At 36.8% G+C, this 21,749-nt stretch overlaps 1 protein-coding gene and 2 long non-coding RNA genes across 3 annotated transcripts in view; all 3 read right to left on the bottom strand.

Moving 5' to 3' along the window:
• Positions 1 to 3,975: 3,975 nt before the first annotated feature.
• On the bottom strand, positions 3,976 to 5,380 carry LOC140633608 (uncharacterized). The gene is made up of 2 exons (XR_012031188.1): positions 5,347 to 5,380; positions 3,976 to 4,086 (listed from the first exon to the last, which is right to left on the bottom strand). It is a non-coding gene; the product is annotated as an uncharacterized lncRNA (long non-coding RNA).
• A 1,420-nt stretch (positions 5,381 to 6,800) lies between these two features.
• Positions 6,801 to 11,014, bottom strand: LOC140633609 (uncharacterized). The gene is made up of 2 exons (XR_012031189.1): positions 8,281 to 11,014; positions 6,801 to 7,457 (listed from the first exon to the last, which is right to left on the bottom strand). It is a non-coding gene; the product is annotated as an uncharacterized lncRNA (long non-coding RNA).
• Positions 11,015 to 18,370: 7,356 nt separating this feature from the next.
• Positions 18,371 to 21,749, bottom strand: part of SPINK5 (serine peptidase inhibitor Kazal type 5) — an 80,922-nt gene continuing 77,543 nt past the window's right edge. The window contains exon 33 of the mRNA XM_072826416.1: positions 18,371 to 18,677. Within this exon, the coding sequence (XP_072682517.1) occupies positions 18,669 to 18,677 (9 nt within the window). The 3' untranslated portion in view covers positions 18,371 to 18,668. The remainder of the gene's footprint in view (positions 18,678 to 21,749) is intronic.

Here is a 21,749-nt window from a genome sequence, read left to right as displayed (position 1 = left end):
TTATTTGCAAATCTTGAAGTTCTGAAGTTCTGTATTGAGGTTCATAAACATTTAAGATTTTTATATCTCTTTACTTGACAACTTTATCATTATAAAATTTACTTCTCATCCTTTGAATTATTCTTTGGTCTAAAATTTATTTTGCTCATATTAACATTGCCATTCCCGCTTTCTTTTGGCTAATATTAACATGGTAAACCTTATCTTTTTTTTTTTAATTTTTATTTATTTTTGATAGTCAGAGAGAGAGAGAGGCAGAGACATAGGCAGAGGGAGAAGCAGGCTCCATGTACCGGGAGCCCGACGTGGGATTCGATCCCCGGTCTCCAGGATCGCGCCCTGGGCCAAAGGCAGGCACTAAACTGCTGCGCCACCCAGGGATCCCCTGGTAAACCTTATCTTATCCTTTTATTTGTATCCTATTTGTGCTTTTAATTTATTGATTAATTAATTTATAAGGATTTTGTCTGAAAGTAATCGCTACACCCAACATGGGGTTTGAACTCACAACCCTGAGATGAAGAGTTGTGTGCTCTATTGACTGAGCCAGCTGGGCACCCCTGTACCTTTTTTTAAAAGTGTATTTCTTGTAAACACACTTGCTTTTTTTTTTAAATCTAGCCTTGCTTTTTAAAAAATTCTGTCTAGCAATCTCTTCCTTTAATTGGAATGTTTAGACCATTCATATTTAATATGATGACTGATATACTTAATGTCAGGGTTAATTTTATATGTCAACTTGGCTTGTGCCCAGACATTTGGTCAGACACAAGCTGAGATGTTACTATGAAGATATTTTTCGGATACAGTCAACATTTAAATTAGTAGATCTCGTTATTATTGTTTGTAATTAAATTATTTATTACTTAAGGTCAACATCCATGTACCCACCATTCTAGTGATGAGTTGGAATGGCTATCATCCTAAAAGGCTCCCCCATGTTATTGCCTGCTATACACTGAATATTTGTGTCCCCATCTAATTCTTATGTTGAAGCCTAGTTGCCAATGTGTTGGTATTATGAGGTAGGACTTTTGGGTGGTGATTAGGTCATGAAGGCAGAGTCCAGAGAGCTCCCTTTCCCCTTCTGCCATGTGAGGACACAGCAAGAAGACAGTTCTCACCAGACACTGAATCTTCTGGTACCTTGATCTTGGACTTGCCAGACTCTAGAACTACGAGAAATAAATGTTTGCTCTTTAAGCCTCCCAGTTAATGGTATTTTTGTTACAACAGCCCAAATAGACTAAGGCACTGCCTTAGTCACAGACTCTATTCTGATTTATATGTTAATCGCTCACATGAATATTTAATAGTTTTACTACCTATAAATGTCTCCTTAAAAAAGATATTTTAGCTTTTAGGATTTCCTTTTTGGGACTGAAAATTCTGCTTCTTGACTGCCTTCAGACTTGAGCGGCAACATCAATACTCCCCTCAGTCTCCAGCCTGCTGAACTACTTACCAGGTTCCATAATCACATGAGCCAATTAAAGTAAATCTTTTCCTTTTTCTCTTTTCTCTGTCTCTTTCTCTCTCTACATCCACATGCACATGCACACAAAACACATAATTTGGTTTTCCTGAAGAACCCTAACTAACACAATGATGTTGAGTCTACCATTTTGCCACTTGCTTTTTTATCTTTCCAATCTGTTTTTCCCCTCAACCTCCTTTCTTTGTCTTCTTGTGCACACATGAATATAAGTAGCTTCTCATAGTGTACCTTTAAGTAATATTATACCATTTAACTAAGCACAGAATCTTAGAATATTTTCATTTGTCTCTTCTATTGTCACATTGTCATGCATTTTATTTTCACATATGAAAAATAAAAATAAAGTTCTGGCAATTTAGCTACTATGGATGAAATTATGTCCCCTCCAAATATGAATGTGAAAACACTAACCCCCATTGTGACTGTTTTTGGAGATAGGGCTTTAGGCAGCAATTTAGGTTAAATGAGATCATAAGATTCAGGTCTTCCTTCAGTTCTTATTGTACCTTTAACAATTCTTGATTTTATAGTCTTTTATATTGTATAGTAATCAACTCTTCAAAAGAGTGTCTCTGACTAGTCTACAAACTCCTTAATGGCATGGATTCTTTGCCCATTTGCATTGCCTTTTTCTACACAACACATTGCTTGACCTATAGTGATCTTTCTATGTGTGTTGTTAGAAAAGACACACAACTCTCTACAAAATAGCAGGCAAGCATTTGGCCAATCTTTACTAAAAAAGCATCATGCTTAGAGAACCTGGATGGCTCAGTCAGTTAAGCATCCAACTCTTGATTTTGGCTCAGGTCATGATCTTCAGATCTTGAGATTGAGCCCTGCATTGGGCTCTGTGCTCAGCAGGGAGTCTGCTTGAGGTTCTCCCTGTCTCCCCGCGCCCCCCCCCCCCCGCATGCATGCTGTCTCTCTCCCTCTCAAATGAACAATAAATCTTTAAAAAAAAAAAAGAGCATTGTGCTTTGGACAGATGAACTTATAGGGCATAACTTTGTTCCTATTTAAAGACTTAGTGTTAGAAAATTCTCTTTACCAAGGAAAAATATCTCTCTTTGAATGTTACATTAATGACATGACTCTCCCTATGGAACACCAGAAATGAGAAAGCTCTGATCTCTATCTTATGATAATCCTGCATATGCCCTCATCTTTCCTAGCTACCTTGAACTTTCCTTGGGCATTTTAGTGACTTCAACAATTTAATCAGATTATATGGTTCTTAATATCTCCCCAACGTGATCAACAAAATGCCTTCCTTTGTGGTTGCCATTTGTGACTGAGTCCTCTTTAAATAGATATCTAATGTCTAAATACATTCCTAGTTGATAGTATTATGGATTCTTACTCTTTCTCCAAAGCTGAATTATACACTTTTTTATTATTGTTGCTAAAGGTACTAATATAAGACTTGTGGTCAGATCCATCCCTTGACCCATGTTTGCTTAAAAATCATGAGATTTTTTTTTTTTAAATGGGATTCTAAGAGTAGATTCTTCTCTCACCAGTGTGCATACAATCTTCCAGTTCTCAAACTGAGTAAAAATAGAGGAAATCTTTCTGTGTAACCCACTGAGGGAAATGACCATAGACATTCTGCTTAACAGACAGTCACATCCAGAGACAAACTTGAAAGATTTCTGCTAAGAATCTTTTATTGAAGAATCAAATCCACATATTTGCCCCCATAACCATTTAAAGAGATTGGTTCTCTACATGGAATCTGCCAAAGGGAACTTGGGATCCAAATCTCAGCACTCTCCATGCTTGGCCAAAAAGATTGTACCACGACTCTTCCTACAAGAAAAATCATTTTTTTTTTAAAAGGAAAGTTTTAGAGATCTTAAACTTAAATTGAAATTTTAATATTCTTAGATCAAGCCAGCCAAATGAGCACAGAGCATGAAAGGTGAATAATTATTAGCTGAACTCCAGCATGGTGGAAAAAGGAATTTAATGTAGTCAAATCCAGTATCAGAACCCCCCAAAAAATCTATAAATATCTCTGTTACCTGCCATTTAATAATATTATGATGTTGATCAAGTCTCCTTTTCCAGCTTCAGTTCCTTTCTACCACTTTCTTTCTCTTGCCCTCTCTCTCTCTTTCTCACTTTTTACTTCTTTTTGTAAAATATTATAATTATCGGGCAGCCTGGGTGGCTCAGCAGTTTAGTGCCACCTTCAGCCCAGGGCCTGATCCTGGAGACCCAGGATTGAGTCCTGTGTCGGGCTCCCTGCATGGAGCTTGCTTCTCCCTCTGCCTCTCTCTCTCTCTCTCTCTCTCTCTGTGTGTGTCTCTCATGAATAAATAAATAAAATCTTAAAAAATATTATAATTATCAGTGAACCATGTGACTGTTAACACTTTGTAGGAGCATCTCACTTAATTAGGTAGCTATGATGGTTTCTGGCTCTGCAGGAAAGGCTGTTTTTGCAAATAGTACATTAAATTCAGAACTTACACAACAGCATTGCAAAACGAACATTTGTTGGAATAGTTTTTTCCATCAGATCCACAGAGAGGTCTGTAATCCATGGTACACATATCAGAATATTCGGTGCACTCAATATCCTTCAGTCCAAAAAAAAAAAAAAAGGAAAAAAAGAAAGAACAATCTCAAATTATTAAATCATAGAAAATAAACTGTTTTAAGGCCTATGAGAAGTCACTTAGCCCTCAATCCCATATGCAAAAAGACATATCTTCTTTAATTTCCAAAATCTGACCCAGTAATGGTGACAATCTTGTCACAGTAAGAGATAGCTTAGCTTGAGGTTAGGGCTTCCCTCCCAACTCATTCTCCACAGGGAACTGGTAAATAGAGTACATCCAGTGGATTTTATCTTGTACTTAATTTCCAAACCAGTCCTCTCCTTGTCACACTGTTATCCACTTTATTTAGGCCCTCCTATGTCTTGCCTGCATAGTTGCAGATGTCCGCCAGTTTGCTGCCCAGTGTCTATGCTTAGCTAAGATTTCAGTCACCTGCCACATTGATGTCAGAGTGATTCTTTAAAAACCAATTTGTTGTTTATTATCAGATCTTGTTTTTTGATTAGTTAATTAATTCCCCATCTACAGAACATCCCCTCATAAGCTGTGCTTACCTCTCTCATCTGCTTGACCTGTAACTCCAACTAAATTTGAATTCTCAGAGTGTTTCCTGCTCTCCTAAACATCCCTGTGCCTTCGCTTAGGCTGTTTTTCTGTCTCACCTGACCTTACCCACTGTGTCCAACACAACAACTCCTAAGACTCCTAGTCCTCCTTAGAAGTCAGTTTAACTCTTTTTATAACAGTTTCTTGACAACATTTATCTCTCTTACCCATCAAATTGAGTCAGATGTCACTCCTTAAAATGAACTGTCTTTAGTACCACAGCACCATATTTTTATTTCTCTTGTCACATTTCAAACTGTATTAAAATTATTGACATCCACTCACATAGTTCTTTACTCCTGAATTGTCTTTATAGTTGTTCTTGAAATTTTTTTCTGTTTTTTAAAAAATAACTTCCTTTATTGTTATGAGAGTGTCCTTAAGTCCCTAGTGTCCTCTTCTTAATCTGCTAATTAGCTGCAGCATTAGAAAACAACCACATCTATACCAAACTGCCCCAGTTAAGGGGCTATGAGTAAAATTTGTGGAGTCTTCTTCTGGAGAAGTAAGTTAACTATGCTCATGTCTTTTGTTTGGCTGGCCTTATAACTTATCTATGACTATACATACTCATAGATAATTTCTAGAATGTCTATTTTAAAACTTTCATAAAGTGAGGAATTATTGTAACCCTTCATATTAGGAATAAATGAAACTTCCTTGTATACTTACACATGCAGTATCCTGAAGTTTCCTGACTTCAAATTTTTTGTTTCTGAAAGAAGATTTTATTAAATAGGTAATTCATTACTTGGCATTTTACAATCTACAGAATAAAATACAATCATATGTCATTTTGTGTTGCCTGTTTTGTACTGAGAATGAGGCGCTCTGGTTAATATTCTACCCGGGTTGATGAATATTGACCATTAACACCTTCATGTATGATCATTTTGTAAACAAATAAAAATATAAGAAAGTAAGATCAACTCTAAGAGGAGATTGGGCATTTAAAAAATTAGTTCATAAATATTCAGATGAAAATTAAAGGCATAGTATAGTGTGAAAACATTTTTGCAGTTAAGAAAAAAATATATTCAAATTCATCTCTGGCACTTATAGTCTGTGTAATTTTGTTACAGTCACTTCTAAGATTTCTGTCTTCTAAAAGGAGGTTATGAGATGATAAAATCAGTAAGCTTTCATCAGTCTTTAGTCTCTTGCATTTTTATTAGTACCCGAGTTTGCATATCCTGAGAGACTTTATTCTGAATAACACTTGTTGTTACACTTGACTATAAATTTTCAGAAGGGTTAGAAAAGAAGGAGAAAATGATGAGAAGGAAGAAGAGCTCATTTCTGTAAATATTCAGTCTGTATTAGCTGTATAGCTAAGATTTGATGTGTTTTATCACAGTGAATCCTAAACACTATTAAATTTCTATATTATAGATGAGGATACTGAAGCATGTAGCAAATTGGTTTTTCTTTTTTGCCTAGTGTCACACAACCTCTAAGTGTAATCTGGATTCTAGACCAGATACGTGACAACAAAGCCCATGATTTTGATGTTACACATACAGTCATAAAGTAATGAATTCAAATTCCTGGAATGGCTGGTAAGAACTATTCTTTCATTTTCCTAGAAGCTGAGATGTTTACAGTTAGCAACTCATAATTTGTGGGGCTGCTGGTGGTAGGGGTCTCAACTATCCATTTGTACTCTCAATCTCCTCCCTAGACTTTTCCAGATAATTGTAAGAAGCAACATGGATTTTCTCTGGGGTATGAAAGATAGATCAAAGTCTTGTAAAGTACCTGTGGCAATTATTCAATAGGAAAGACACAACAGAAAATTATGGAATTTTGACCAAGATACATTTTCTGCCTGAGACTCAGCTTCCTCAAATGTAATGTGAGAATAAAAATGTCTATAGGTAACGCTAATGGCTGAGGAACAGTACATAATGTGAATGAGAATTTGGCTGGATAGCAAAGAAATATCTAGCTAAATTAATTAATTAATTAATTTTAACAAAGTAATGTCCAAAGGGTATTGGAAGAGCATGACAAAAGGTAGGATTTATCAAACCACCTTGTTGGAAACCAAGCAGGTTTTGGCCAATGTGGACTTTGTGATCTTAAAAAAAAAAAAAGAGGGGATACAAACTGAGTATGATACTTACAGAGTTAGCGCGCAAAACATGCATTCATTACTGTAAGTCTTATGATCTGTGCCACATATTGGTTGCAGGTGCCTTGGGCATGCAATCTGAGAGCCTTTTCCTTTGTAGTTGGAGCAGTCCACCTATAATTGGAACAAAAAACAATGGCCCACATTGTCTTCCTTCCATTCTATAGTCTTTCTCGTATCAAGTTGGTCAGAGAGAAAAGAGTGGAAAGAGTACTAGCTTCTTCAACTTTTTAGCAAACAACTAGAAGACCTTACATGGATCAGATGCTGTGCTACACAACTAGATCAGACATGAAACATTAGAGGTAGCTGTTTAAGAAGAAAATGTTAGTCTCTCCTTTTCGAGTTACAGTGAAAATACAATGGAATACTGAAAGTGAAAAATACTCAGAAAAGTTTAAAATGCCACCTAAAGGTAACAGTTTACTTTATCTGCTGTTCACCTTTTGCAAAGAGATTCCTTTGCGACCTTCAAAGAAAGAAACACCACCAGGAAAAGTGGAGTAGCAACGGTTTTACCTCCCTAGGAATTATTTCCATTCACAGTGAGCCAGTTTAGCTCCTTTCACAGCTCCATTTACACATCAGCTCTGGTATCATTTTTACCAAGACCCCACAGAGAAGTTTACACTCACCTCTCTTCCTATTGCTTGATCATCAAAAGAGAGTGGCATGCGGTGCATTTGAATAGAAGGAATCAGAGAAAGAACAAATTTCATAGTTAGAGGTGCAAGATTGAATTCATTGTTCACAGTGACTAAAACCTATTTCTGACATCCTTTGCCCAGGCCAGACCTAAGAGAGTTCACTTCTTTAGTCAGGACCAATTCAGGATGAAGCCAGAAATGTATGTGACTCTGATTAAAACAAAACAAAACAAAAACAAAACACAAAAACACAACACAACACCAGGGAAATTCCTGGTCTTTGGAGAAAGGGCTGTCATAGGTATCCAGGAATTTCTGTGAGCATGTCCAGGATAGGGTTGGGTTAAGGTCTCAAAGTTCTTTCTGAAAGGCAAGTCATAAGCATAAGCATAAGCATAAGTTCTTTCTGAAAGGCAAGTCATAAGCATAAGTTCTTTCTGAAAGGCAAGTCATAAGCCTGATGTCTTGATCAGGAACTGAGCAGGTTTCCCACAGTTCTTTTATTCTTTCTTTTTTATTATTATTAAGTATAGCCAAGGCAGTATGTTACATTAGTTTCAGGTGAACAACATAGTGATTTGACAAGTCTACACTACTGACTATATTCCCTATGCTGTACCTTTTATTCCCATGACAATCTTTTTATTCTTCTTCTCAGTCTCTCTTCCTCTTCTACGAGGTCTGACTACCACCCTCTCTTTGCTAATCAGGCCAATTCAGTTAATTTCTCAATTTTCTTCTGACTTTAACATTCTATTATTATTGAAGATTGAACAAACTGCAGTTAACATAAAGTCATTATCATTGAAAGGAATCCTAACTTACCAGGTGGAGGGCCAGCCCATGCGGTGGCTACAAGAGCAAAGATGGCAAAAACAGTGAGACTCTTCATAGTGATGATAAGTGAAGGTGGCAGGGACATGCTGCTCTGAGGCACACATACACGTATATATACATATATGCACAATGGGAGGGTCTCATCTTCATCAAGACTGACCTGTACAATGATGACTGGTTGTTAATCCAAGCTAGAGTGTTAATTTCATTTGTCAAGGAAAGCTTCCTTATTTCCTTGATTTATGGGCAGCTGAAATAGTTGTACCCTGAACTCACCTACCAGAACTGTCTTGCATAATAATCCTCTGGTTTCTTAGCAAATACAACAGCATGTCTATATTTGAGAACCAGTAAAATCATAGGTGGGGTAAAGAGACATTATATGAAATGCACAAAAGTTGAAATAGAAAATAGGAGCAATGAGAACATTTCATGAAAATGCACAGTAGTACACAATATGAATACTAAGTACTGTAATACCTTTTCTGGAGTTTGAAGATAATTTATAGTGTTTTATGAAGGCTTGTTGAGTGACTAAAAGAAACTTGTGAAATATGCAGACCAGTATTATTGCTACTTAGCAAATGGGACAACAAACACAGAAAGTTTAAGAGTTTTCTATTTAGTCAGAGTTAACAGTTGGAAAAGCCAGTTCTCCAGAATCCTAGACCTATACTTCTCTCATAATTTTTTTTTTTTACTGAGATAGGCTACTTCAGTAACAACAACCAATATTTATACTTAAAATCCAATTTTTAGCATAGTGTCTCATGCTTCTTAAGATCATAACCATGATATTTTCTGTTTAACACATTCTCCTGTGCCCATATCTATATATGTACGTACGTCCACCCCACCCACATAACTGACATTTTTTCAATAATGCAGGCCTGGCCTAATGATTTCTAATTACTTAGCACTTTCATCTCCATTACCTCATGTGAAGACATCAGCTCTCCAGAAGATAGAGTTAATGTGGATTTAAGATACAGTTAATTCCCAAAGGTCTAACTCAAAGATTGGAGGAATTAAGCAAATTGCCCAAAGCAGACAGCAAGTAAGTGATAGAATCTTGACCCAAACCAGATTTTCCAATTTCAGAACTTATGACCTTCCAGTAACTGGTTGTATTTGTTTCTAATTTTTTAAGTTGTGTCCCTCTCATTCATACTTTCCATTCTCCAATACCACCTCTTTTTCTCAAAAATAATTCTATAATTTTGGTTTATGCTATTGTGAAATTTGAATACTTCTACTGTATCCATATTTCAGTGCTTCTTCAGCATTTGAAATATGTATACTACAATGAGATGTGCTCCAGAAACTTTTCTTAATGAGATAAATGATCTTCTTCCCAAGTCATAGTGGAGCACCTGCTTAGAGAGATCAAATTCTGAGTAGATAACAGAAATGAGAAAAATGGCTCAGTCATGGTAAAGCTGGAAATGTCAGGAGCAAGCACCTGGGTCTGTGCCTTTCAAACTTTTCATTATTGTTATTTAATTAAGAAATGGAACTTTCCCCCCTTCCTGAATGTAATTTTGTGAGGCAAGCAAGAAATGAAACAATCTTTTAAAAAGGCAGAAACTAAATAGAAACAAGACAGAATTAAAGAGTCCCTACGTTTCCACCAGACAAATCCATGCAAATCTATTTGGAAACTGATCTAGAACACACACACGACAGGAAGTGAGGCCCTGGGAGGGAGAGTATCTTGTCCACTCAATGGACACTCAGTGAAACAGATCCCCAGACCACTCAGTGAAACAGATCCCCAGATTCTAGTACAAGATTTGCTCTGTTATGCCATATCTTCTCACACCATTACACCGCCTTATGTCAACATGGGATTTCTGCTCCTACTTGCTTTCCCAGAGAACATGAGGAACAATCTGCCACCTGGGTCCTAGACTCCATTCTCTACTGCTTACTAGATATCCTCTTCCTGATATCCCATACAATAGGATCTTCCAGTTCAACATGTTCCTAGAAGGCCTTGTTGCTAAATCTCATTTTTAATGGTTCTCTCCAGTTTCACTTTGTTAATATCTATCAGTAGCAACTCAATCCAGGAAAATTTAGGAATCTTCATTTCATCTCTGATTTTCACACTCACATCCAATCTCTAACCAACTAAGTTTTAATTTGTATCTGTATCTTCCTCTCCAGGAAGAATATAAGTGTTTTTTCTTAGTTTGTTTGCTTTATTATTATTTTTTAAATTCAGAGTTCAAGAATAATAGCTTATAAATCTACCTCCAAAAAAAAAAATCTACCTCTCACGTTTCTTCCTTTTGGGATGACTGAAAAATTAACCCTGTCAACAAATTCTAAGAAGACTGCATTTTTCTTTCCTCCTTTTGCTACCTACTCAATAACTATCTAAGGACAATGCTCAACATCACTCAGCATCAGGGAAATACAAATCAAAACCACAATGAGATACCACCTCACACAGGTCAGAATGGCTAAATTTTACAACAGGAACAACAGATGTTGGCAAGGATGTGGAGAATGAGGAACCCATTTACACTGTTGGTGGGAATGCAAACTTGTAGCCGCTCTGGAAAATAGTATGAAGATTCTTCAAAAAGTTAAAAATTGAACTACCCTATGACCCAGCAATTTCATTACTAGATTTTTATCCAAAGGATACAAACATAGTGATTCAAAGGGGCACATGCACCCTAAAGTTTATAGCAGCAATGTGCACAACAGCCAAACTATGGAAAAAGCCCAGATGTCCATCAACAGATGAATGGATAAAGATGTGAGATATATATATATACTATATATGTATATATAAATATACATACATATATGTATGTATACATATACATATACATATACATATATATAATAGTGTTACTCAGTCATCAAAAAGGAATGAAATCTTGCCATTTGCAACAATGTGGATGGAACTAGAGAGTATCGTGCCAAGTGAAAGAAGTCAGAGAAAGACAAATACCATATGATTTCACTCATATGTGAAATATAAGAAACAAAACAGATGAACATCATAGGGGAAAGGAAGGAAAAATAAAAAAAAACAGAGAGGGAGACAAATAATAAGAGACTCTTAACTATAGGAAACAAACAGAGTTGTTGTAGGGGAGGCAGTTGGGGCATGGGGTAACTGGGTGATGGGCATTAAGAAGGGCATTTGATGGAATAAGCACTGGGTGTTATATGCAACTGATGAATCACTAAATTCTACCTCTGAAACTAATAATACACTATATAGTAATTAAATTGAATTCAAATAAAAATAAATTTAAAAAATGTGTAGGATTATGTAAACTCAATACCATCACAACACATTGTCCAGATCAAAAGTTACTTTAAAGTGACTTCAAATCCATTCCTATTTCCAGTTCCTTAACAGGTTTAAGGTTTTATTTCAGAAAAAGCGTTGGTTGTGATTCTAGGGTAGCCAGTCCTAGGGGTGGATGTGCTCTGTGCATTAATTCTTAACAATCTCCAATATGATCTGACGCCTAGTAGGGGTGAGTTTTGATCAATAAATGTAGATATACAACATTATCTATTTCCTCTTTTTCTCTAAAATTATGTCTAATTCCAAATCTTCTGTTCTGTCAGGTTTTGGGGACATTTGGTCTCATTCATTATTGAGATTGGTGAGGATCTGAGATGGTTACACAGTGCACAAGAACATGAGGAGAGACCCTCTAATCTCTGGACAGTCATGGCTGCTGCCTGCATCCTGATGGTCCAAGCCAGATATAAATGGTTCCCGTCCCTGAGGTAGTTCCCTGATTCTGTGCCACCTATGGGAGGGGGTGATTTTTGGTTGAGATTGAGAACTCTTGAATCCAGGGTTCAGCAGATACCTTTTATAGTCATACACTCAAGTCTTCTGCCTTTTGAGGATGCTACCAAGCAGCAGTGTTGGTCAGTGTTAGAACTTTGTCCCTTTCATTTCTCTTGAAAATTTTATTGCTTCTACTTTGGTTACTTTCCAAAGCACACAAGCCATTAAGAATAATTTCTTGCCTATTATTTATGCTTTTGTCAGTTTTACTCAGATATCCTCTAAGGCAAAAAGTACACACTGTTTTCTTTTAGCTTTGTGTTAAGGGGGAAGGAAAGATACAGGGAAAACTAGTTAATAGCTTTTTAACCATTGCTTTTATTGTTGATGTGTTATTATTTCTTGTTTGACATATTGACATTAAAATGACCATCAACATTCCATTCCTCTTTAGAATATTATTCTTGTGCTTTTAAGTAAATGCTAATCTGGGGTCATGCAGCTCCACTAGCAATCCTCCAGTGGGCACTTATAATTGGAACTCCTTCAATTGTCTACTCCTCTTTTGAGTGCATAGGAACAGCCCCTGGGTAGAGAACGATGTGGCATTTCCTGCATGATTTAGCCATGCCTGTCCTGTGACCAAAGGTTGGGACTTAAGCAAATATCCTCTGTGAACACAACTTGTCCATAACTCATTTTTAGAGACCTTGGCAACAGGAGTTCTGGCAACTTTGTCACTTAAAATTCTAGGAGCAAAATGGATCCAGAGCTAAGAATATGATAGTTGAAACTTTTCACTTTATTACTGCTCCTAAGACTTCTTTCATGTTTCATGTTTAAGTCAAGCCATTGGAATTCACTTTTCATTATTAATCCCATTTCTATATGTTAAAAAAATCAGCATGCGTACTTTCTTCTGCCACATGTTCCATAGATCTGGAATTGAATTATTCCACAAATAAACAGAAGTGACCGTTTCTGTAGATAATGAGCAATTTTCTGGATCACTAGACGCAAAATCTATTTCTCTGTCTGAAAACATATCGGATAGATAATATTTTATGAAGATGGAACTGGGGTTCATGAAGCCAGAGGGAATGGTGTAAGGAACACAAGATTAAAAAACACTTGAATTTGTATTTCTGATTTAGACCCACTTGGGTAAGCTCAGAAAATCACTTTCCCTCTCCAAGCTTCAGATTTCCATCTATGAAACATGTTGGATAAATCATATCTAATTTTTCTCTAGCTCTGTCAATTTGGGATATTATCAACCTGAAATAAAATGATCTTTTCCTGATTGCAATCTTATCAGGACATGTTACATATTTAGCTGATAAAAATCAATTAATTAGCTGAAAGTACAATGTCAATCACAACAGTCCACTTCACAGTGTATTTTTCTGGGGTCATGCTACTCCTTGCATTTCTCTTTAGCTGCAGCTTTTGCTAGTTTCTGAGAAAAGACCTCATGAATTTAGCCTTCTAGGCCGGGAGGAGAAGGGGAGATACATCTTATAAGATCATATTTTCATATAACTTGTTTGTTTACAGCTATTAGTGTCAGAAATATTTTATTTGTACCAGGAAGGGAATGCAGTTCCTTCTCTTAAGTTCCTCGAAAAATAATGGTCCTCTTCTATTCTTGTAGGCTTTATGCCATTGACCAGAACTGAGAGTTTCCATCCAATATTCCCTTTTAAAATTCTTATCTTAAGGGTCTGGTTTTACTCAACAACTTTTAATAAGCAATTGCTCCATGCCAGGCATTGATTGTACTAGGCACTGGGGATATAAACATGGACATTAAATGGTGTCTTCTCTTTAAAAAGTCAGTCTAGTGAGAGAGATGGACTTCTAAATAAGCAAGTACACAACAGTGACAGTAGGCCATGCAGGTATGAGGACAGGATGTTATGGGAGCATATCAAAAGAATAACTAATTTTTATTCTTTTATTTAAAATATTTATTTTCAGAGAAAGAGAGAGAGAGAGTATGCACAAGTAGGGGTGGGAGGGAGGAGCAGAGGCAGAGGGAAAGAGAAAAACTTAAGCAGGCTCCACACCCAGCAGATCATGACCTAGGCCGAAATCAAGAGTCAGATGCTTTACCGGCTTTACCGATGGAGCCACCCAGGTGCTCCTAACTAATTTGTATTCTAAGGGGAAAGGGGTCATGTAAGGTTTCCAGAAAAAAGCTGTACCTTCAATGAGCAATAGCAAATTAGAATTTGGAGGGATGGACCTTGTGAGTTGGAAGGAAAACTGGGAGAAGGACCAGGGGTGGATAAAAAGAAGATGTTAGGAAGGGACATTTAGGAGAAGTTCAAGAAAATTATTCAAGGTAGAAGGGAGAGAGGACAATGTAAGAGTGGAGGCTAGAGAGATGAACGGAGGCCTTGTATGTTAGAAAGAGTGTGGAGTTCACCTTGGGACACCTTGGGAGCTAGAGAAACCACTTACAGGTTTTAAAAATAATGCCATCAGATCTGGACTTCAGAGCATTATTCTGCCCACAATAAAGAATGCAGTGGAAGGGAGAAGACAGAGGCAAGAAGATCATTTATAACGGTGCTGTGTTCAATCATCAAGTGATGATGATGGCTTGAACCAGACTTATCCATGGTGACTGACTCTATGGGGGATAAAAAGGGTGGGGATAGACAGAAGCCAATGCCTAGACAGGTTTGTCTCACTTCGCTTTCTTCTAGTACAGTGTGGTTACTTAGTAGGAGTGTTCAAAAATTCAAACTGGGGAATTAAATATATCAGTGTTTTGAAGAGGTCATTTGAAGTTTTTTTTAAAAATAGAGAGCTGTAAAGGATGGAGACAAGTCTGTTCAGAGGTCATTAGAAAAGTCCATTAGAGAGAAAAAGAGCGTCTAAAATTCAAAGCGTCAAATATTACAAGTACTGTAATAGATTAGAATGGTAAAAGCACACTTTATTTTCTGATAGCTTTGTGACAGAGGGCAAGGAAAAATACAAGGAAAACTAGTTAGTAGCAAAGAATCATCTAGAGGAAGACAGCACATCATCCCTCAAAATAATATGGAAGGAGCTCTATGGTCATATGAATTTCCATCAAGGATGACAAATATTTATTTTGACTTTTTTCCTGGGACTAATCCTCATTTGACAAAGTCTTCCTCTCTGTTCTCTCCTCATGCTCAAAGAATGAGTTATAGTCACAGGTTATTTAGATAGAACTTTCATTTCAATGCTGGAAAGAAAAAGGCACCTGTGTGCCATAATGGCATCAGAGAAAGAACAAGAATATCTTGCTATGTCTTTTTTCCAGGAGGTAAACAGATAGCAGTCATCACTGTAAAGGCCTCAGGACATATCCACTTCATTTACCATCATCTCTCTGTATAACACATGAGACTGGCCTTGATCAAAGTCAACCAAGAAGGCCACAAAGAATATTGGATTGGGGTACAAATCTGAGTCTTACTGTGTGCCTTGTTCAGCTTCAAGCACATATTAAATGTTTAGAAATGTCCATATTTATTATTTTCTATTATTCTATTTTCTTCTAGTTCTATTTTTTTTTATTTTTTTATTTTTATTTATGATAAGCACACAGTGAGAGAGAGAGAGGCAGAGACACAGGCAGAGGGAGAAGCAGGCTCCATGTACCGGGAGCCCGACGTGGGATTCGATCCCGGGTCTCCAGGATCACGCCCTGGGCCAAAGGCAGGCGCCAAACCGCTGCGCCACCCAGGGATCCCTCTATTTTTATTCTCTATTATCATGGAGTGAGAAATGTGTTTGGTGCTTAACAGCATAAAAGAGGGCCAAGAGACCAGTAAGTTACAAAGAAGGACAAGAGACAGATTCTTACCCACTACTGAGTTAGAGCCCACAGGTCAAACCTGGCCCACCACCTGTTTTTATAAATATACTTCTACTGGACCACAGCCATGTATATTTATTTACATAATTTAAATTCATTATTTATGCAACAGCATCATTGAGTGGTTTGTGACAGAGGTCTTATATCCCACAAAGCCTATGATATTTATACTTTGGCTGTTTACAGAGAAAGTTTGCCTACCTGTAGCCTAGACAAGTGCTCTCCTGGGGTGTTTCTGAAGCCTTGAGAGAGGAAAATTTCAAGGGAGTTCCTTACATGAGAAAATAAGGAGTTTGATACTGTTAGATCTCTGAAAACCCATATTCTGAATATAGAATCTGAAACAGCATCAGTTATAGAGAAATGTGTAAGTCTGTGATTGTAACCAATAAAATGTGTTAAAGTTTTGCCTTTTCACTTCTAACTCAGGATCATTTATCACTTCCAGGGCTAGAATTTTAGGGCTGGTTTGTGACGTAGGTCTGGTTTTCATTTGCCTCCCATCCACTGAACCAATAACTCAAGAAGCAAGTAAAAAATTAGTTCACTTGAAAAAAAATTAGTTTACTTGATATTTAATGCAGCTTTTTTGTTGTGACCATTTTGACACAGATGACATTTTATATTCACCTCTACTTTAGGTGAAATAAACTTCCACATTCACATTCAACTCCAATCCTTGTACCCCCATTCCAGCATCTAGTTTTCTTGGTCCCCATCCCATTCCTGATGTCTGCACCTCCCCACTCTTCCCCTGAGCATCCCTGAGTCACTGGGTCTTTCTCCATCCCCATGTCTCATCCCATTCCAGACCATCCTATCCTCTACCTCACCCTATTCCTAACCCACACTTTCTCTGGTGCTCAGAATGATTATCAAGGATTGTTTAAGTCTTAAGTGTGAGATAACAAAAATCTTCTGTGCATATTACCTAATAATCATAACCATCATAAAAATACTAATGAAAGAATGTAAAGGGTTTGTTTATAACTCAGTAAAATGTTCAAAATGACACGAAAAAGCAACTACTTATCAAAAAATAGTAGGTCTTAGCCATGATAACAGAGTTTCTGGATTTCCTAGAACTACCCAGGAAGGAGATACAATCTCATGTTGCAGATTCTCTAAACCCTTCCCTTACATCCTGGAATTGCCAAAGAAAATAGCAACAATGTTTTCTCACTTTTTTTTTTTCGGAAATGACAGTATTTTCATGCTTGAAAAATGATTTACAAGACTTCTTTTTTTCTGTTTTTTTTTTTTAAGGATAACATAGAGAAAAACCCAGTGTAGAATTGATTTTTCAGTTACAAAGGACAAAGATCACAAAATCCTACTATAATTACCCTAGAGACAACTTCTCTAAAAGAAAAGGGCAGAAGTAAAAAATACAAAATCAACTTCCCAAATCCAAGTAGACCTGTCATTCTGGGTATAGTTCTTCTATAGCTGAGAACAACTTTAACTGTGATAGAATCTATATAGATTTCTCCTGCTAGGATGTGTTCAGCACCAACTCAATATCTGTAAGTGAACAACGTAACTGGGTATGGTCATAGGAGGCCAATATCAAGATGCTGAGTGTGACAGAGTTTCAGCCCTGAGGCAGGGGCTTACAAGCCATCCCACCCTATCCCTACCTGCTGCTTGTATTCCCTGGCTGATTTCTCATGTGCATGAGCTCACTGTCTGGTTTAGTGGCCTCTAGCTATATGTAGATAGGTATTAAGCAGTTGAAATGCAGTTGGTCAAAACAGATATGCTGTAAATATAAAATACATATACTAATATATCAAAGACCTGGTTAAAAGAAAAGTTTATATTGATTCTATTTTGAAATGATAATAGTTTTGAGATATTGAGCTACATACAATTTTTATTAAAGTTGATTTTACCCATTTTCTTTTGTATCTACTAGAAAATAGGAGGTGACACGTGATTTGAATTCTATTTCTCATGGACAGTACTGCTCTAGAGACAATTGACACACTGGTAATTCTCATTTCCTTTGTCTTGCCCCAGACCATGGGTCCAAGGCCCTGTTAGAGGAGATAGTCAAGAGGCAACATGATTGAATATGAGAAACTACTGGTTTGTGTCTTTGGATTGTATCTGCAGCAGTAGTTACTCTCTGTGGAAGTACACAAGCTGGACAGGAGAGCTGGTAAGGTGACAGATACTGAAGGTGATTCATAGCTGGTTTGACCTTAAACAGCTCTTGAATACTGGGGAGCCCATACCTCCCTCTTCTAGACACTTCTTCCCAACTATGACAGCAAATTGAATCTGAAAAAAAAAGTGAGCATTCTGTGTCCACCAATAGCTTAGCAAGACAAAAGGGTAGAGTTTTTTGGCTTCTGTAAAAAACAAAAATAAAACAAAACAAAAAACGAAAAACCCCACAACATTCCTATTATCCAGGCAGTGAGAAGGAATCCCAGAAATGGTGTTCTGCTGGGTTTACGTTTATTGAACAAGTAGTTGAACAGACAGCATTGTGATCAGGAGATTTTCACGCACAGACAGATGGAGATGTCTCTATGCCCTCAGATCACAGAATCTAGGAGGAAAGAGGATGGGAAAGACTGCAAGTCAGTGAGTTCATTCCCCCAACAGCTTTGTATTATTTTCTATAGTAAATAAGACAAGCTCTGAAGAATTCTTTGTCTATACAGATGGTGAGGGTTAGGCGAGTCAGAATTGGGCATATATTTTCCCTCATGGCTTTCACCAATTCTTCCATCATTTGTCCTAGAAGAGAAGATGGATAGGTTAGGTGCTAGAAACTGAATATTACAGAAATGTGGGCTACATATTTATAGGTATACTGTAATCAAAGAAATCCATAGATCCCTGCAGTCTGCCAAGAACTCACCACTTACCATCACTTTCACATTTTATTCAATTGATTCAATGAGTCCTGAGCAACTAGTATACATTACCTGTGGAGGGAGATACAAATACTAACTCTGCCTTTGATCATGTGTGATCCTCATGGTAATGAAAAGATGTAGGTGTCAGTAACATACCACAGAGGAGGGAACAGAGCTCCAGAGAAGGTCAGTGGCTTGCCAAGGTCTCACACTGGGTCAGAACTTAAATCTAATTCCTCCAACACTAATGCTTTACTACTATAGTTTGTTTTAGGCCATTAGAATTTAATCATCTACCTTCCTTGCCTGAATCATCCAATATTCATACACTCTTGAAAATCAACATCTAAAGTTTTTTTTTAGGGATCCCTGGGTGGCGCAGCGGTTTGGCGCCTGCCTTTGGCCCAGGGTGCGATCCTGGAGACCCGGGATCGAATCCCACGTTGGGCTCCCAGTGCATGGAGCCTGCTTCTCCCTCTGCCTGTGTCTCTGCCTCTCTCTCTCTCTCTCTCTCTCTCTCTCTGTATGACTATCATAGATAAATTAAAAAATTAAAAAAAATAAAAAATAAAAAAGTTTTTTTTAAAAAGAAGGTAAGGGCCTCGGGAAGTTTTTATCCATATAACTGCACATTGTCAGCCAGTACAACTGGAGCATCAGTAGCACTATCATTCCAAACTCAGACTTCCATTTAGTTCTTACTTCCACCCTAGGAGATTTCCTTTGATTTGAGATTCACAATCTATGGTCTTGTTATATCTCTGAAAATCTTTGTCACGGAATTGAGAATAGTCATTTATTATTTCACAGAATGATATTGGTATTTTCCTTAACATAGAAATTTCCTTAAAAAATAAAGATAAAAAATAAAAATAAATTTCCTTTCATGCTAGCTAATTTTTATTTAATTGAGATATATACTCCCTCTTCTAGAGTCCCTGGTTTTCAGAACTTCCTGACAACTCAGGGATGGTGGCAGAGCATAAGCTTGAAGCCAGAAGATCTGCACCAGACCCAAAACATAAGGTTGAATAATTTTGATAATTGCAGGATCTCCCACAGGCTGATTTTCTGTGAAATGAGAAAGATAATAATCCTTGTCCTAATCACAGGTCTACATGAGGGTGCACACAGGAAAGAGCACATAAAATTCTGAGTTACATCAATCTTAGCAGTACTGAGTAATAGAAAATACTTCTTAGATACTAAGCATCATTACGCCATTCTAGGATCTTCAGTCTATTTTTCCAGGAAAGTTGTGACTGTCTGGCCTTTTTTAAAATTCATTCTTCAGATTCCAGACTCTCTTAGAGAACATTTCAATACAGAAGCAAAGTTCAGGCAATTGGTTTCAACCTCAAGGATATGCATGCATAATAGTCATTAGAGCAATGCTGGGCCATGACCCACTTGGACCACCTTGGTGTATCGAAGATCATACCACTGAATCATACAGAGGGAACTGAACCCATGCTAAGGACACCTTTTGTTCTAATGATTTATTCCATCATCTAATACCATAAATAAGTCCTATCTGCTACATCATTCTAGTGAAAAGAAAACATCCAAAAATGAAAAGAAGAAACCCTTTTACAAAATCTTTTATGCTTAGCCCTGTCAAGATTCTTCTTTATTTTAATTAATACATCTTATCAGTATTATCCTATGACAAATTTCTCATAAAGTAGTTTTTGTCAAGTTGTCTACATGGGATTACAGCAAGATGTAGTCTAAAGTGTGATCTTTAGGATTCACATAAAGGTTATTTTCAGTCCTGAGTTATATGTAATCAGGTATATTTGTGAGATGGGAGAGATACTATATTCTGTTAATAAAATAAGGAACAAACCACTAAGATTTTATATGGTCTTCTGCTTTCACCCCCATACTCTGCTTACTTCACCTGGCCTTTTAGCAGCTAATGTAAAACCAAAAACACTTAGTTTACATCTCTTGTTTTTCCAGTTTCCCATATCAAGACTCACTGAGTAGTTCTTTTGAATGTGGCTCATCTAGTATTGCTTAGGAGCCCTAAATCTGGCAATTCCCTTATTGCCAGAGCTTTTTGTAGCAGTGGAATGGAATGAAACCAGTTGTGAATAATAATAAATATTTACTTAGTAAATGTACTCTATTACAATATTTTATTTTTATTGAATATAAATATATTTTAACATCAAATATAAAGTTATTAAGCTATAACTCACTATAATTATTAAAAATACATAAGCACTGTGCCAGGTCTGTTTCTCTAAGTTTACACTATGGACTCTTCTTTTTGTCTAAGTTCATACTTTGGTCTCTTTGGCATAAGAATAATAGTGATAATAATAACAAATGCCATTAGTTTGTAGACACTGTGTCAAATGCTTAAAAGTTAATATTTATTGAGGATTTTCAATAACTTAGTGAGACCTTTGGTCTAGATCTTTGATTTGCCGAAGGTCTCATATATGAGGAATATACAAAACTGGAATTTAAACCCATATTTACATGGAAACAAATATTTTCTCTTGTTTGAAAATGCCTATATTTCCCCCCAAGTTATATACCATCTTGCCTGGGGAAGAGCATCCTCAAATGTAATCAAGAGGGAGAATGGCAAACCTGATAATATTTGTCAAAACATCCTTCTGGGATTTAAATGAAAAGGCCAGATTTTCATGTTGGGAAACAGTTGAATGCAGTGTGAAGCGCAAGAATATGGGAGTTACACAGAAATAGTTGAAATTCGGTTCTGTCACTCTGTGACCTCTTGCAATCTTTTCTTATCTTTTTATGGTAAATCACATACTTTGCCAAAGTGTTATGTTAGGAACATTGCTCATAAACAATCTATTAATGATCCCAGTTAACAGTAAACATTTAAAAATATTAACTATTACAATTTTATTCCCACATATTGCAGTGATTACTTATCTTCACAATGAAGGATGTGACCAATTCTGGG

The sequence above is a fragment of the Canis lupus genome, chromosome 5, assembly GCF_048164855.1.
Source record: "Canis lupus baileyi chromosome 5, mCanLup2.hap1, whole genome shotgun sequence".
Taxonomy (NCBI): Eukaryota; Metazoa; Chordata; class Mammalia; order Carnivora; family Canidae; genus Canis; species Canis lupus.
This window is presented reverse-complemented; position numbering and strand designations above follow the sequence as displayed.